The 17,695-nt window shown below is 37.9% G+C and overlaps 1 protein-coding gene across 2 annotated transcripts in view; it reads right to left on the reverse strand.

The window, feature by feature from the left end:
- ESCO1 (establishment of sister chromatid cohesion N-acetyltransferase 1) overlaps positions 1-15,448 on the reverse strand; it is a 27,169-nt gene extending 11,721 nt beyond the window's left edge. For both annotated transcript variants that reach the window (XM_026035463.1, XM_026035465.1), the window contains exons 1-6: positions 15,356-15,448; positions 14,964-15,162; positions 13,052-14,405; positions 12,198-12,315; positions 10,648-10,711; positions 7,661-7,775 (exon numbers count right to left, since the gene is read on the reverse strand). In XM_026035463.1, coding sequence (XP_025891248.1) covers positions 7,661-7,775; positions 10,648-10,711; positions 12,198-12,315; positions 13,052-14,405; positions 14,964-15,160 — 1,848 coding nt within the window. In that variant the 5' untranslated portion in view covers positions 15,161-15,162; positions 15,356-15,448. The remainder of the gene's footprint in view (positions 1-7,660; positions 7,776-10,647; positions 10,712-12,197; positions 12,316-13,051; positions 14,406-14,963; positions 15,163-15,355) is intronic.
- Between the last annotated feature and the right edge of the window lie 2,247 nt (positions 15,449-17,695).

Below are 17,695 nucleotides of genomic sequence, written 5' to 3' on the forward strand. Positions count from 1 at the left end.
CCAAGATTTGGGAATAAAATTATAGAATTTATATAAGCAACACTTAGTGTCATTTTTAGTCTATTTTAACAGAATATAGATTTAACTGAGAAAAATGAAGTTATTTTATTCTGTAAAACAGGTTACTAAGAGAAGAGAAATCCTGACTTTTTAAGAGGAGAAAGAAATCCTGAGTTTTTAAGAACATTGATTTGAGTGCACAAAAAAAACCATTCACAGGTGGATCATCTAAATATAACATTCTTTAACAGCTCAAATATTCATAGTCAAAAAGTCTACTTTGCAGGAAAAAAAAGCATTTTGGAACACAGGAAGTTGTTCACAAATCACTTCTTACATCTTCCAAGGCCTGCTTAAGTGCACCTAAAAGCCAGATGACAGCTCAGCTCTCCACAGAGCAGCAACTTCTACCCAGCAGCCGTTAGGGAATCCCAACGTGTGGATACCAGTTTCCTCTCCAAGAGGAGGACGAAGATGCAACTGCTTTGGCCAGGCAAATGCAAAGACTAACTAGTCTTTAAGAGCAATAACACTGAACTTGGCAAGGGGAAAAAAGCTGAACCTGGAAAGTCCCTGCTCTATCACTGATGTGCCGATTTACAGGTTCCTACTGAATGTGTCAATTCTACACGAGAATAACAGAAAGGAGGAGTACAATACCAGAAAAAAAAAAAAAAAAAAAAAAAAAAAAAAAAAAAAAAAAAGAGAGATGAGCCCTACAAAAGGGTTTGCAAAGTCACCATATGATGAGATTGAATCAAAGGTGTAAAACTTGAAACAAATGTATTTTATTCTACCTTCAGTCATACATATTTCAAAATAAGCTACCCATCTATACAATAAGTTCTATTTCAAGGGGTTTTATGTGAGAAAAGAGAAAAAGGCATTTCGGGAAAACAGTGATTTTCTTAAAATGCATACTGAACTGAATTCAGGCATCCCTATCCCGAAGATGAGGACGACATCCCCAGTGTTGTGGGCAGGACAGGTAGTGGGGGTGAAGGGATAGGGGAACTCCTTCGAGGCCTGCAGTGCACTTCCTATCTTACTTTTTCAAGTCAGCTACTTAAAACAATTTTTAAAATACTAACATACATTAGCACTACAGTAAGTCTCACAAAACAGAATTTTGTTCAAGTAATTCAGAAGTTAAAGCTATTTAAGCTATATACTAGGTCACTACCAAAAATTTCAACCCAAAAAAGCCCCCCATACACATCCAGCTGTGCAACTATTCAACAGACACGGGGAAAGGATACTGCAAAGCTGACAACCTCCTCAGCTCACCCCATCCTGCTTTGTCAGCTCATCTGCTACTTAGTTTTCAACAAAAGACTATTTCCCTGGAATAAGACTGCCATCTTATATTTTGCAGTTTCTTGCATGGTGCTGGTAGGTGCCTTTTATTTTGTGTTGTTTTATTTCATTGATATTGCTGTTTTCACATGCCTTCAGTGTTAGCAATGGGCAAAAGGTGCAGGCTGTTAGAAGTCTGCAGTACAAACACAGCGAACACACACTGTGTTACCAATCCCTCCCCTCAAAAAGCAAAGACAAATCCCCACTTGGCAGTGTCTGAGGGCAGGCAGCCTCTTGGCATTTCTGCAGTGCCATTGCAAACACAGGAGCAGCAGGCATCACGCTATCATGCTTCAGACAGGAAAAAAAGAGTGCTCAGTAAATACAAAGCAGATTCTATAGTATGAACCGAGGACACACAAAATGAAGTCAGGATGAGGTGCATCTACAGAATCTGGCTATTTCTAACCTAATGTCATTACATAAGCAAAAGGGACAAGCACTGAGAGATAAAAAACGCCCCTGAACAATACTACTGTGTTCAAGGTTGCCAGTCCTCCCTAACAGGGGAAAACCAGGCAAAGGCAAAACCAACCCTTGTGCATTGAATGGGAGGGGAAATAAAACCTTGCAAAAGTTGATTTTTTTGAAAAAAAAATCACCACTTTTGAAAATTAATTTCAATTAATTCCTTTATTTTAGTTTCATCTGACTTCAAAATGATGTCCACTGGGTCCTGCAGTATAAAGCGTCACCCTGTCAGAATTGTAGAAAAGTGTAAGAAATTGACTCATAATCCACCAGGAAAGTTTTCTGTTCTTTTTTATTCCCTCTCCACACCCCCGGAGAGCAATAGCTGAGGAAGTGCGAGGTTGCAGGCTGAGAACTATCTTATTTTAAAACTATTTTTTCCAATCAATGACAAAAAATAAGGATACTTCTGTTTCCAAAGCAAAATTTGCAAGTGAGAGCAACGCAGTTAAGCATTTCCACTCTATCTGCCAGGCCTCATTAACGGGGGCATAGGAGATGCACAACTCTGAGATCTCCTTTTTCAAGGCTGAGTGGTGCAACATTGTTGTCTTAAACTGCAGAAGGGTTTCTTAATTCTGTGTTAGACAGAAAGAAAATTCTTACCAAGGCCTCTTCTTTGAGAAGGTGCATGTCTGCTGATCCTCCATATGTGGAATAAGGAGCCCTGCAAGCAAAAAAGGCATTTGGTGCCTTGGTAGGAGATGAAAACGGGCCCTTGTTACAGGCCCAGGTTAGGTCACCTCCTTCTTGAGTACCTACGCTAATTAGAGGAGCGTTTTCTTTTCCTCTGCTCTTCTGGAAAGTAAATACAACACTCCGCAGAAAACGGAGAAGTTAGAGAATGCCACTTCATCAAAGGGAAGATTCTACATGAAAGCTGATGAGTGAATCCCCTAGCTGACCAGGAGGATCAAAAGACATGACCCATCTCAAAAGCAAGTGTCACTTCAAAAATGAAGACTCTGACAGGTCAAATTTAACAGCAGCAAACAAACAAGGAAAACCACATCATGAGTACCCAGCTTTCTGAAAAATTACTTCAACCACAGAATACAAATCTACTTAAAATTTGCAGAACAATGATGCAACTTATTCACTATATTTAAACAATTAAAAGTGGAGGGTCATTATCCATCATGAAATGATGTCCTCACTGGTCATTAGCTAAAATAACAGGAAAAAAAAATCCTTAAAGTTGAAGAACAAATCAATACAATATTTACAGGGGAAACCAGGAATGACCAATCTGTTCTCGACGTGTAAGAATGCAAATCCAATACATCACAGAGAGGGATCTAGTATTGGCAGCACTCCTGCTTGAATTTTGGTCTCAGGTCACCACCTAGCCTTATATTCCCACCCCCAGGACAAAGCTATCAGACCTAGTGCATCTGAACTGGCCAGAGAAAATTAGGCTGCTGCTGTGGAGCAGAAATGGGAAAGAGAGAGAATAAAGGACAACTGCTACTGCCCCACTCTAAGCCAAAGCTGTCCCGAAGGGCAAGATCTGTGTCAGAAGAAAGGAAGAGGGGCTGCTCTCAGTGAACTACCAAACTCCCTCCTCAGGCATGTATGTAGTAGCCACTGTCACCTTCTTGCTGGGGTAGTAGGGGAGGGGGAAAAAAAAAAAAAAAAAAAAAAAGGCCATATTTAACTAATGTGAAAGAGAAACTGCCAATGGACTATACCGGCTTAAGGAAAAAAAAAAACAATTTAAAGTGTCATCATGCAGTCTGCTCATAAAAAAATCATGTTCATAAGAAAACATTTTTATGCTTGGTTTATTAGTTTAACTGAGGCCTGTGTTTTTAGTTTTCTTATTTCTAAGTATTTTTTAGGTATTACCCATTTCAGTCAAACAAGTAACTCCATTTAAACTTAACCAAAATATAAGTAGCAATTCAAATACGATATCCAAATGTGTAAACTGAATTAGTCCGCACATAACTTTCACATACAGCAGCAACTCAAGCTTCAGAACTAAAAAGCATTTCTCATCAAGCAATCCTGATCTATACATTTGCTGATTCTCATAAAGATCATCTATACTTAACCATGCTTCCTCCCATCTAAGCATTAATTCACATCTCCAGAAAAGACAGAAAAACCTCTGCAATCTTATGCTATCTTTTTTACCACTTCAGTGATTTGTCTTCTCTGTTCATTCTCTTCGGAAGCACTTCCCGCAAGCACTGTTGAATATTACTTTCAAAAGACTAGCTTAACTTTCAAATGGGCACATCTCCCTCGTGGCCTAAAACAGTAGTAGTACATGGGTAGCTCAAAGGTCACTCCTTGAACACTATTTTTGCAGGATTCATGCTTTTAGCGGCTCACATCTTTGTCCAACTTTGTCCAAAACTTTGTCCAACATCTTATAAATGACCAGAATTCTGCAAAAAGGGACCATCAGGCTTTCCTTGTCTTGGAGATAAACACATCTCCTTTTGTAAAAACTGAAAGCATATTCTTTGCATATTTTATATTTCTTTCTAATTCAGAAGTTTTTGGAACAAAATTTGATATTCAGGTTCTTATACTTCCACATTAGATTCAAGTAGTTCAATAGCAAGCATCGAAAGCCAATTTTGATGCATTATTCTATAGAACTTCAATGCACAGCTAACCATCAGTCTACCAATGCAACATACACTACTTAGGCAGAGCATGACACCGTACAGCTTTGAAGTTTTCAGAACAGGCCACTTCTCTAAAGAGCAAGTCAGGGATTTGGAACATAAAAATCGTTTTGACCCTGATCCAAATTTCTTTTCTCCGTGGAAGCAGACGATGCCCTCCCAGCTCAGGGATTAACCTTTGCACAGCAGTTTGAACAGCACTGTCTCCTGCTACAGAGGGTGCTACAAAGTGCACTGCAGCATTAGCTTCCTCGCAGCTCTCAGCCCAAATTCCACTTCCCAAAATTCCCAAATTCCAAAATGTTGTTCAAGACACGCAAGAGCAAGCACATCTGAAGCACACAGAAAGGACTCATGCTTAGTTCTACCTCTGTAAAATGAGGATAACTTAGTATGTTTGAAAGGTGCTCAGGTAATTGTTGATGTGTACCAGGAAAAAGAACAGAACCGGTACAGCTACTAAGTATTCTACAAAAACAAGCTGCATTACTCTACTTCTTAACGCAAAGAAGCAAAAGTTCTCAATGCAAGAAGTTGCATTACAGAATACATGTCTTAGCAAGCACACCTTGCTAAAAATTGTGTAAAAGATAAGAAAAAGAGAAAATCAATCTATTCACTACAGCTATCATATGGGAGCAAAAGACAGACGATATACATCTTCATGATCTGACTATAAAACCCTAAGGGTACTCCTTTCACAGCAACACTTCTATCTAAGCATAGCTTAGAAAGTTGAAAGTGAGAATATATAGGCAGTATTTGCAATACTTCAAAAACTTAGGGCCTCTGGCACAGGAAAGGATTAAAAGAACAGAAATCTGCTGTTTTAATATAACAAAAATGAAACAAAAAAGCCCAGCAGTTTAAAACCAAAACACAAGGCATGTTCAACCTAAGAGCAAAACAGAGGTAGCAGAGCATGTGAATAGTCTAACCCGGACCAGCCCAGCACCCCTCCCCAAAAGATGCAAAAAGGGGTTGTGATATATACGGAGAGGGCCTGGCTGGACAAACACCAGAGACAATGAGTTCTCTGATGTCAACAAGGGAAAGGAAGTACAAGTAAATGTTTGAAGTTAAAAATAAAAATATGACTTCCCAAACTTTGTTCAAGGTAAGGAGGAATAATGAAAACACTTCTTTTAACACAGCATATCAGAAACTTCAAATAAAAATGGTTTCTAGTTATTAACTAACAAATTATTTGCAGACACTATGAATGCTAACTTTAGTGTTTTTGTTGCATATGGTAAGGCTGCTTTCTATATAGAAATTTTAAGCAGAAATTCACCATGGAATTGCAAAACAGTAATCTTAATCACAAAATACACTGTATTATATGTACTGAATATATTCGAAGAATGTTTAGTACAAGTGAGTTGGCTTTCCTCCTTGCTCAAGATGCTAGTACAATCTACTCTAGAGATAATTGTCCACTTTCAAGTGGACTCCACACTACTCAAAATCAAAGATTTTACATTCACAAAATGGATTAACAAATATTTGAGTTCCTCTATACACTTTGACAACAGTTTTCCCCCAGGTAAAACAATATCAGACCACTACCATACCCAGTAGCCTCTTGATGAAGTGAATTACAAGCCAAAAATACTCCTCAGGCAAAATTAAAAGTCTACCCTGAACTCAGTGAAGTCAAAGGCAATTTGATCTGTACAAAATGAAGAAATATATTAAAGTTGCAACTTTCACATTTCAAATGAAATACGCTGCTCAGCTGCTTTTTCCAAAAAACACATACAAGCCAAGAAACTAAATGTCTTCTTTTTTTCTGTCATTGATGAGCCATTCTTCATGCTCTAAAGTTTTGCTGTATGAGTAACTTAAAACTTTCATGGTTGAAAAGGGAGCATGGGAGAAAAGGAGCATTACACTCAGACAGAGAACGAACATATTACTAGCATAGTAAACTGCCAAAAGGCCATTCGTACGAGTGCTATAGATCAGAGTCACACATTTTCTCTTCAGTAGCTAATCAGAAAGTCATATGTTTCTTCCTGTCAAAGGTCCTAGATGCTGTTCAGTCAAGCTTTATTACTGTATGACCAAAAATTAAGTATACTTCACTGAAATGGAAAAAGAGCATTCTTATAGTCCTGTTATTATGGTCAGGATATTTAACCATGCATTTCAAGCTCTGTTGGTAAAATGAGATTTGAAGATGCAATAGCTGACTCGCTCATCATTAAGAGCTCACTTAGTAAGCGTGAAATACCACTCATACATGTGATTTTCCAGCGTGGTGTCTATGTATTCGAGGTTTGCTTCCTTTACACTCTTCAAGGAAGCCAAGGATATACATATATATTCATTTCTCAAGAGCTCTGAAGTATTGATACAAGAAGGCATTCAAATTTCAACAGTTTCTCTTTTACTCAATATGTTCGTGTGATCCATGTATTACACAAAGAAAAGAATTTGCAATCTAGGAAGACCAACAGTTATACCAAAAGGAAGGGCAATTTAGTAGGGAGCTTAGTGCAGAGTCATCTTCCCTAATAACTTGGATTTGAGGCTGTCTTTAGTTCCCCTACTTCAGTTGTTTATTTCTCATGCATTAATAGATTACTAAAAAAAAAAAGTTTCTGCAAAGTAGAACAATGACCACTCGTTTTGCATTTTTCTCTTTTAAAAAGTGCCTGTATTTGGTAGCTAAGAATAAAGAAATTAAAACCAATACTGCTGCTTATATAGTATGGAAAAACATGGAATGCATAGGAAAAGATCTTTAAGTCTATCTTGGAATAATGTATATTCTAATGATGAAAATATAAATCCATTCATATTAGTTTTGTACACTTTCCCTATATAATTCTGAAGTTTTAAGAAAGTGAGGTTTTGCATACAAGCAAATGCAATTTTCTTCCTAGGTCTTCTTCATTCTCCTTAAAAACAAACAAAAACAGTCTTTTGACTGAATGACCCGTCTCTTCTAAAAATACACATATATGTGTTTTAACAAACATTAGCTTTAAATTTAATCCAGTCTGCTACTATTTTTTTTTCCCCATCAACACTTAGTAACAATTCAGGATGTATTCTACTGATCATTTACATCAGTAATGCACAACTAATGATTTTCAGACAAGTTTATATAAGTACAGTACCACTAACTCAGAAGTAAATTGTTTTAAGAAACTATAAATCTTACAAAAGATAGTACTTACTATTATCAGCTGCTTATCACCATCTTTTCCCGCTTCTTTTAGCTTTTGAATATGTTCCTCGGATGGTAGAAAGTTACTGCACTTAGATGCTAATGAAGGATTTGATAAAGGAACCCTTGAAATATAAATATATTTCATGTTAAAAAAAGGACTGCTCATACTTATCATAGATACTTAAAGTCTTTGTAATTAACATAAGGAAAATTTAAGGAGATGCAAATTGCAAGTAGTTACTCAAAACCCAGTCCTACATATTTTAATTTATAACTTGAGTTGAAAAAACTAAGGAGTAAGAGGTATAAGGGGGAATAACCAAAAATAGAGTATCTGACTAGCCTAATGACAAGAGTTAAAAAAAAATCAAGTAAGTTAGTTAGTAGTTGCATCAATTAACACAGGCATTTAACAGAGGCGTTTTCAGAGCATGATTGATGGTGCCTAACCCTACATTTCCCACACAAAGATTAGGTTTCTAGCTACAGGCTTCATGCACCAGCCTGCTAAAACAGACCATGTAAATATTTCCACAAACGTAGGTGGGCCATGTACAACAGATGCCATCAAATCCTTCAAGCTCAGCTCAAATATATCATCTGAACATTACAAAGTGTGTATTTTCATTTCTCAAGTTACAGTCGCAGTACTTTAATGTGTTATGGTGAACCAGTAACAACAGACACCCAAGACCAATCCAAAGGTCTGCTGGGAAAAAGCATAGAACAAATGTATGGTAGGGGATCGCAAAACACTCTGACCAGTTAATAAATTGCAATTCAAGGACTTCCTGATCCAGAGGGAGGCTTGGATTTAACAGCCTGCAATGGATCCTCCTCCCCCTCCTTTTTTTTTTTTTTGAGAAAAAGGAATTTTTATATGTATAATAATCATTATACATTACACATATCATTTATATGTATAATAATCATTAAAGATACATCCTTTTTGCACACAGTAAAATTGTACACTATAACCTATCATAAGAAACACTCACTTCAGTCGAGATGCATTTGTTTTTGAGTTTCTAACACTGCGCCACCAGGATTTACAACCGCACGGGGCAAGGAGAGCCAAGTCTGCCTACGCTGCAACAACTCATCTGCCCCTTCAGCGCTGCTGATTTGGTATGACATATGCTCGGGAATTAACTGCAAAGACTGTGCAGGATTATTTCCTGACTCTCCTTGCCTCAAAGCTCTTGGTGAGCCCTCTGAACAGCCTGAAAAGAGGCAAAGATAGATAAGGGTTCTGACAACTTACAAGCTTCTGTTCTCGCTTTACTTAAGGATCACAAAAGAGGAAAGATGACTGCTGCGAAACTGGCCACTCGCAGCGACACTGGGTTAACACTGTCCTTTGGCTCCATGTGCACTCGTGGTCTCTAACCTACCATCTCGTTATTGCCAAGAGTGAAGGAAACAGGAAGCCAGAGAGGGACCTGAAGAACAGATGGATGGATGGATGGCCCTGAAATCTCTCTCAATTTAAGTCTCCTCTTACTTTCCTATCAGCTAAGGTGCTATAGACATCATCAGAAAAGTTACTCTATGAAATTGCTACTATATTCAGAAGGAAAAGGTAACTAATTCCAAGCTTAGGAAGGTAACATTAATTCCAAGCTTAGAACAAAACTAGTGGAGACTACTATAACAAAACACTTAAAAAACTCATACTTCAAACAGGCACAACTATTTTCTGGTTGTAAACCAACCTAAGATACAGGAGTAAGCATCTAGTTGTAGCAGCTATAGTACATATAGCACGGTGAAATTGGTAAATCTTTTCAAAAATAAAAATGAGAACTTTGACAGATATTTTAGGGCATCATATTTTGTGCTGAGATTTTTCTCTTATCACACACTTCTGCAAGTCTAAGAGAGGCTTACACTGTACATCCATATTACACTCCTGTTAAAGCAAGAGCACCACAGACAGAACAATGATTTTGTTCTTGAATAAATCATGGTAGCACATGGAAAGTAGGGCAAGAAAGCTCCCTGAAATGAAAAATATATCCAAATAATAGTAAGGCAATATGGTTTTGTTCAGTCAATAATCATTAAACAAAAGAATACCATAATTTGAGTGTCAGAGTTCTCTAAAGAATAAAAATATGAAAGGTCAAAAAGTTATACTATCTATTGAAAAATTATAAAAATATTAATTTAACTAAGTTGAAATCTACCTTATTCACATTTTCTGTTAACCTCCACAGTAGTGTTTTTTTCAAGATGTGCAAAAGGCGTGGATGTTCAAAACTGGTAATCAGGTCTCAGCTGATGTACCAAAAATGAATAGCAACATCTTTTTTTCTTGTCATCATTATGACCATAGAAAACAGTGATAACATACTAACCTCTGAGCCACCTATATTGCCGTTTGACATTTCAGGTAAGCAAAACTTGTCTTTAGTATGGCATTGGCTCAAGCCAGTCCAGAACTACAACAGTCAACACGGCCAAGAATAAAACATCAACTTGACCTGTCAGTGGCAAGAACACCAATGTGTACCTTGTGTGGTAGCTGACACTGAACTCCAGTTTTACACCAATCACAGAACAATTCCTAAGTAAATCTCCTCTTCCCTCATATAAAAGAAGTTCATACCTACAAGCTTACTGTCGATTACAGAAGCCTTCAAGAAAGAGGTGAAATAATCCATTAGGTGAAAATAATTTTATAACATTTTCCATACTTTCTGGTTACCATCTGATTTAGAGAAGGGACAACTAGAAATATTTTCCCCACACTTAAATTCTACTTTTTAAAATGAGTGTGAAGTTATAATATAGTAATTTTCTTAAATATATAATAATTTTCTTAAAACCATCACTTAGTAACTGTGTAAAACAAAAGTCTCCTTTCATAAAAGATAGGAAATCAGAAAAATCAGTTGAAGTCAGAGGAAACAAGACAGTCAGACTTATTAAAAAATCTCTCCGAATTCCATGGAAGGTTCTTGTGATTTTGCAATACACGCAGTACTCTACCTGTTCTCAGACTCAGAAGTTTGGTTTGTAACTGAAGTGTGCGTCAACTGCTTGGGAGCCAAACCTACAATTAATCAAATATTACAATTTCATTATGCAGATTTTAGTTGCAAAGGAAGCATGAACAATGCAAGCAGTACTTTGCAAAAGCATCTTTGAGATGAGGTTGCTATTTTCTCATAGATAATAAAAAAGAGGCAACTTTGATGCAGTATTCAGATGTTTCTCCAAATATATTTAAAAAAGAGTTAAAAAAACCCACACACATGCCATTTTCTTTAATACTTCCACTGCTGTCCTGTAGATCAGTTCACCAGCAGCTAAAAAGGGCAGCAGTCAAACTTAGAGTAATTTAAATTTGTTTATACTGACGCCCATAGAGTATCTCCACATGTAACATTAGAATCATATATGGATAGAGGGGATACTATCTGCAGTATGCTCTGCAATTCATCAGGAAAAGATACTATGAAGGAAAGACAAGAGAAACAAACAAACAAACATTTTTTACACCCTCTAACAATAACCCTAAGGTTATTAAGAGTCAGAATGTTATTAACCCTAACAATAACCCTAAGGTTATTGTTGACTCTTGACTCTTGTTGACATTCTGACTCTTAAAAATGTCAACAACAGCAGTAATAGTAGACCTGTTTTGCAGAGCTGAGTATCTTAACAGTGCTTTGAAGATCAAGTTGATTTTTAAAAAAAGCAAAAACAAAAACAACAGAAATACAAAACCACATGGGTGGAATATCAGCAAGTTGAGAAAACCTGCCCTAGTGATCTAACGATAGTATTTCTTAGTCAAACGTAGCCTTAAAAATCATGATTTAAGCCAAAATATTCACATCACACTGATCATAAGGTCTGACAAACAAACAAACAGTATTCACTGACTGATGAACGAAGAACATGCAATAAAACCACGACAGTGATTACTCAATCTGTAATTTGGTCAAGACCAACCAGAAGAATTCAAAAGAGATGGAGATAGCTATTCAAACAAACAGCAATCAGAAGACTATATCTAACACGACCCAAGAGAAGACCCAAACTGAAAAATGGGTCTAAAATAGAAATTTTATTATTTTACTGCAAGGAAAAGGGAAGTTTCTTTTCTTTTTCCCTCTAGTTGTCACTTCACTTTTACTCAGATGCTACAATCAAATATTAAACTTTTAATGCAAGAAGTTCAATGGCAGAAAATTAAAAAAGAAAGGGAATACAAAAGATTTCTAGCAAAGCATTTAAATACCACTCAGAGAGCTAGAGAGAAAAACAGATACTTCTCACTCTCAATAGCCAGCCCAGAGACAAAGGCCTACCCTCTGCCCCTGAACTGGCTGGGAGAGGTGGTGACACACACAAGCAAATAAAAAACTCCAGTGAACAAATTTATTCTCTGAAGTTTTAGTTCCACACTCACTGTATTTTATTCTGTAAAAGAAAACAAAACAAAATCTCCATATCCCACATACCTCTGAAAGGAAGGCTCATTTTTTTGATCAGTGATAGAAGTGGAGGAAAAATCATTAATGAACAATTACCTTGAGGTTCACTTTCTCCAGTTTCCTTTTTTAATTGTTTCGGTGGCGGTGGTTTAGGAGCTGTAAGATACTTTACTGGAGAGTTTTCTGGACTTGATTCCAAATGCAAGCTAAAGCTCTAAGCAAAAAAGAAAATATTACATTTAAATATCAAGAAAAAAGACAACAACTATCTAATGCCCCTGAACAATCTGAAGCACTTAGCTAACAAAGTATTAAAATGTTGAATATAGCATCAATTTCACAATTCCTACATCATTTTAGGCAAAGAAAACAGTATAAACAGTATTGATTAGCTAGCCTGTACTGAAGTTTGTGGTATTCTTTGGGGGGGTGGGGAGGGAGGAGAAGGGGGAGGAAGGTTTTTTGTTTGTTTTTGTTTTTTCATTTTATATATAAACTTGTACAAGAAATTTCTAAAGGGCGCCTTTGGCCTTAAAATTCTAAATTTTAATCAAAGCTTATTCTGGTAGTAAACACTTTTCCTTATTGTGCCTTTTACTATCATTTTTCAGAACAGAATACCTGCGTATGCCTAGCGTCACCCAGAAGTGTCACCAAAACATGTCTGCACGAATACATACAACCTCCAAATCCAGCAGGAAATTTCAACCATCAACATTAAGTTCACTAATGAGCTTAGAGAGATGGAACAGATTAATTTTCCCACTTACTCTCAGCCCTCCTACGATAGAGCACCAAGCCTATTAATGGGTCCTGTACTAAAAAAAACTTCAGCTACTGCAAGATAAAGCCATTGTTAAAATAAACCTTTTGTGCACAGTACTCTCAGAAAATAGAACAGATTTAGAACATCCTCCATCCCACCACACACCGTAATTGGAATGACTTGCCTCATCTGGGCTTGGCTCAGTGAAAGATTTTGTCAAATTACGCAATAAGCCGTTCTCCGCGCCGCTCTTGGCGGGTTCTTTTATTTCTAATGTCACTTCTTTAGTTGCAGCTCTCTCGGATGAAGTGTCTGATTTCTGCCGCACGCAGGCTGTGCTTTCGTTCTCAGACAGTCTTATTACTGACAACTTGCCTGGTGCGTTAGAAAGTTGTGCTTCTGTAGCTGTTTGACTTGCCTCTGAAACTTTCAGGCAATCTTTTAACAAAGACAGCTTGGGGATATTTGTGGAATTTAAGTTACTTTGCTTCATGTTATTAGCTTTCATTAATTTAATTTTGGTCCATTTAGAGTTTTTGTTCGAGGAGCTATTTCTGCCATTCAGAGTGCATTTGACAGGCATTCCTTTTTTGCTAGGGAAGAAACGTTTGCATTGTGTATTCTGACTAGGTTCTTTCTGCCCAGGCATTTCATTCTGTTGCAGCTGTACTTCTTCATGCTTTTCTTCTGTTTTTCTGTCCTCAGCATTAGGGGAATCTTTTTTCACCTCCACTGTATCTGATTCAATCTCCCCTGCAATTTCTTCACAAAGTTCAAGAATGCTTACCCTTTTGGATTTTACATCATTCTCTGGTTGATCCACTAGATCTGTTTCACTTACACATGACTCTGAAACCCTTTTTGGTTTTGTACTGTTTTTCACATTCTGATGCGCTTGCTGCTTCTCTTTAATTACTGTTTTAGCATTTGGCTTAAGAGAACCCGTTTCCACTTTCTTTACATTGCTGGAAATTGGAGATACAAGATCTGTTTGCTTGGCCTCAGCTTCCTCAAGGCTGCGATCAGGAGACAATGGTGTTCCATGAAGGTTAGGTTGACAGCTGCCAATATCATCCTTTTTATTGTCTGCTTTACACTTTTTCAGAGAGCTGGTTACTTCTACACTTACTTCTTTATCTTTACTTTTGCTGCTTGGTTTTATTTTCATGTTTTTTTGATCTGTTTTCTCTTTAGCAGGTTTAAGTACTTTTGCTCCAGTACTGGGAACATGTCTTTTTGCCTGGCTGCTTTGTTTAACTTCCAAAGCTTTTTCTTCTTTGACTTCTCTACTACGCAGGGATCTTGCTGGTACTTGTGTTAGCTGCTGCAGTCTCTGTGATCTCCTCATTACTGGCTCATTTGGTGCAATTATACATTTTGATTTCGGAATTTCTTGCGCTAATTTCTTCGGGCATACCTCCTTACTTTTTGCAGATTTAGGCTGGTTCTTTTTGTCAGTGGTTGTCTTATGACTTGAGTTGATTCCTGATGATCTCGTAGTCATGCGTGTTCCAAGTTCAGGTGCACTTGTGTTGTCACTGAAAGATCCAAACAATTATTTTTTCAGTTCTCAGAGATTAGAATTTGCCACAAAAGCCCCCTCATTCTGACAACACCTGCCCCTAAACTTTTACCAGATTTTACACCTTCAGTGTCCATAGAAGAATTATTTTCTTTCAAATTAGTCTAAGAAGACTTCAATTCCACCTCCTTGCTCTCAAGTCTACTGCTTCAAGGTTTTCTTTATGTATTGCAAGACCAGACTATGAGTCTCAGATGAGTGCTTCTCCACATCTTAAGCAGATTTTCATTTCTGAGACTTCCTGCTTTCAATTTAAACATTAACTTACGCAGTATTAGATTTGCTTTGCCCTTCATAACCTGCTTTGTAGCAAGCATTTTTGGATTTCAAGACAGTAAAATGGTTCTGAAGAAAGTCCATGTACAAAGTATCTCACTAAATGATTTCAAGGCCATCTTCTCGTTGGGACTATTTAATTTTACCTTCAACTCACTCTCTCAGCTTGGATTATTTCCACACTAATATAGTGCAGTAGGATGACAGAACCTAGAACTTTTTTTTCTTTGTCACTAACCTGTTCAATTTGACTGAGGTTTTGAGTACTGGTTTCTCTTGCACTGCGCATCGATTTGTCTTTGACTTATTTGAGACATTTTTTGTATCCGACACCTCTTTTTCCTTCTTTGCTGACGATGGCTTGCTGTTCTTATCCAGCTTTGGGCGTTTAGCAGAAGGCTCCACTAATGTAGACTTCCTCTTCTGAGCTGCCATTTCTGTAAAACACAACAATTAGTCCAGTTTTATGGTCTTTGTCAGCAGTTGCTATAGCATCAATAAAGAAAAGCTGCCCATTTTATAAAATAATTTATATTCACTTTTCCTTTTATAGTCAGACCCTGTCAACTATGATCAGAAAACAAATCACTAGAGCATTCTTAAAAATCAAACGGTATTTATTCTACTTACAGGTTTTTACAAGAGGCAATCGATGTTTAGGCCAAAGTAACTTATCAAGGTGTGCCAAAAACATTCCTTATGAATATGTTTATAAACAGGACGTTTCATGCCACCTATAAAGAATATAAAATGTTCACAAAAAAAAAAAAAATAGATGCAGTAAGCACTTCGTTTCACAGCCTTCTTTCTCGGACTCTGCTTTTAACATTCCCACCCTCTTCCATCCCTTCAAACAATGCTCATCTTTGAAGTTTTTTGATAATTGGAAAAAAACCCAGAAACTACAAATCTTATTTCTATACCCAACATTTTTTGTCACTTTGCTATCTTGTGCCTTTCTTACCTTTCAAAAAGTGGTAAGATACAGTATAATTTCCTTTCACATTTTTTCCAGGAAAGAGTATGCTGCTCTTTTCCACAGCCTGCAAGCAATGGGCTGGCTATCCAACCTGTGCCTCTCAGCAACAGTGAATAAATTCACTGGGTTCTACTAAGTTTTCTGCTTGGTATAAGGGAATTTCACAGCATCAGCAGCTGCCTATAACTGCTGCTTCTAACACTACTTAGAGATGAAGAGCCTGGAAAGTACCGTTTCAGAAACATTCGGTAAGTTGAGAAGTTGAATTCTCTAAAAGTTAATTATGCGATGAGAATCTGCTAATGTTAGGACTCTTGTGCAGATTAATAGAAAATATTCACATATATATTAACCATACCTTTCATATCTACCTGGGGCTTCTGGTACTTTTAAGCTTTCTTATTCAAAGATGTCACACTCACACCACAAGTGTAGTTAATCACTGTTCAGAAACGCTGTATTGTTATTTTTTATTGGAATTGTAATTTTATTGGAAAACTCAGTGTTTCCACATTACATTTTTAGATCAACAATTGTACGTTAATTTCCACCGCCTCCAAAGAAAGCCTGACAAAGAAGAATTTCTGTAACTATAATAATTCTCAATCTTAATTCATCCCGTTAAACACGACAGATTTTAAGGCCAAATGGGAACATTAAGTTACCTGGTATGAGTAGTTGCATAACATTGGCAAGATGCTTCCATTCTATTAAACCTACACGGAGTCTATCAGTACTGAAGAACTGACAAACATACGTATTTCTCCAGCATGGAAAATATTTAAAATTCTATTTTTTCCATCTAGATGGCAAATATTTATTCAAGAGCTATGTGTTTGTTTGTTTGTTTCCATTCTTTCAGGCTTAAAATTGTCCTTAAACATATTTCCTTTTTTTTTTTTATGCAGGCTTTTAATAAGACACTTCTAAGCACACAAGTCAGGCTCAAATTATGGACAGCAATTCCATCTTCTTCCCCAGAAGAAGCTGCATGAGGGTTTCATGCCCCGTATCAGGTTTGGGGTAAAGAACTCGCATAAAAAAGAAACCTCTAATAGCACTTTTTGTAGCTAACGAAAAATTCTCTCCCTAAGGAATAAAATAACACAACTGGCAGGCCCTTGCTGCTAATGCCTCATGAGCTCCATGACACTTAGCAGGGCAACGGATTTGCCCTAGCAAAAGATGATCAATCACAGACACCTGAAGTTTTTCCACCCACTTTAAGAACAGCTACAGCCACTGAATGAGGGTACAGCCCGCTACAGTCTCTCAGTTTTACAGAACATAACACAGTTATTGTTTTTCCCCCAGCCACATACAGGCATCCCTATCACTCTTATCTCTGTAATGATGTACATTTAAGAAAGGCTTTTTAGAACAAATCAGAGGCAATAATCCCTTGCTTGCCAGGACTGCTTCGTGGACAAGAATACAGCCCTGACAACTACAGCCCTCTCGCCCAAACAGAACTAGCCCCTCAGCTGTCATTTCCATTCTACTTTCATTTTTTTGTAGTAGAATAAGGAATTTCCTAGATGCCCAAAACAGGGCAGTTTCTGTCCTGAAGAACTCTGCTCTATTAAAAGTCTGCCCACAGAAGGAAGTAAAGATACTGATGAAGCGGGAGAACAAGTCACGCATTAATCAAAGGCTTGGGGGCAAGGTTTAGAGAGAAAAGCAGGACCCCGCAACTCCCACAGCCCCGAGCCCCCCAAGCAGGGGCGAGCCCCGGGTCTCCGGTGAGGCTGAGGACCCTCCCGCTTGTCAAGAGCCTGCGGCTCTCGCACCGGGGCCTCCCGCCACGGCGGGATTCCTGCCCTGGGCACAGGGAGCAGCCGAGGGCCCGGTGACACCGCCGTGACAGCCCGCCCGGGAGCCGGGCCTGCCGGGGAGCCCCACGCGCGGCCGGGCTTCCCTCGGGCCGCGGCGGAGCCCACGGAAAGCCCCTTCTCCCGCCCAGCTCCCACTCCGCAGGGCCCGGGCCGGCC

This window comes from Nothoprocta perdicaria, unplaced genomic scaffold (genome assembly GCF_003342845.1).
Source record: "Nothoprocta perdicaria isolate Ctin4 unplaced genomic scaffold, notPer1 scaffold_16, whole genome shotgun sequence".
Lineage (NCBI taxonomy): Eukaryota > Metazoa > Chordata > Aves > Tinamiformes > Tinamidae > Nothoprocta > Nothoprocta perdicaria.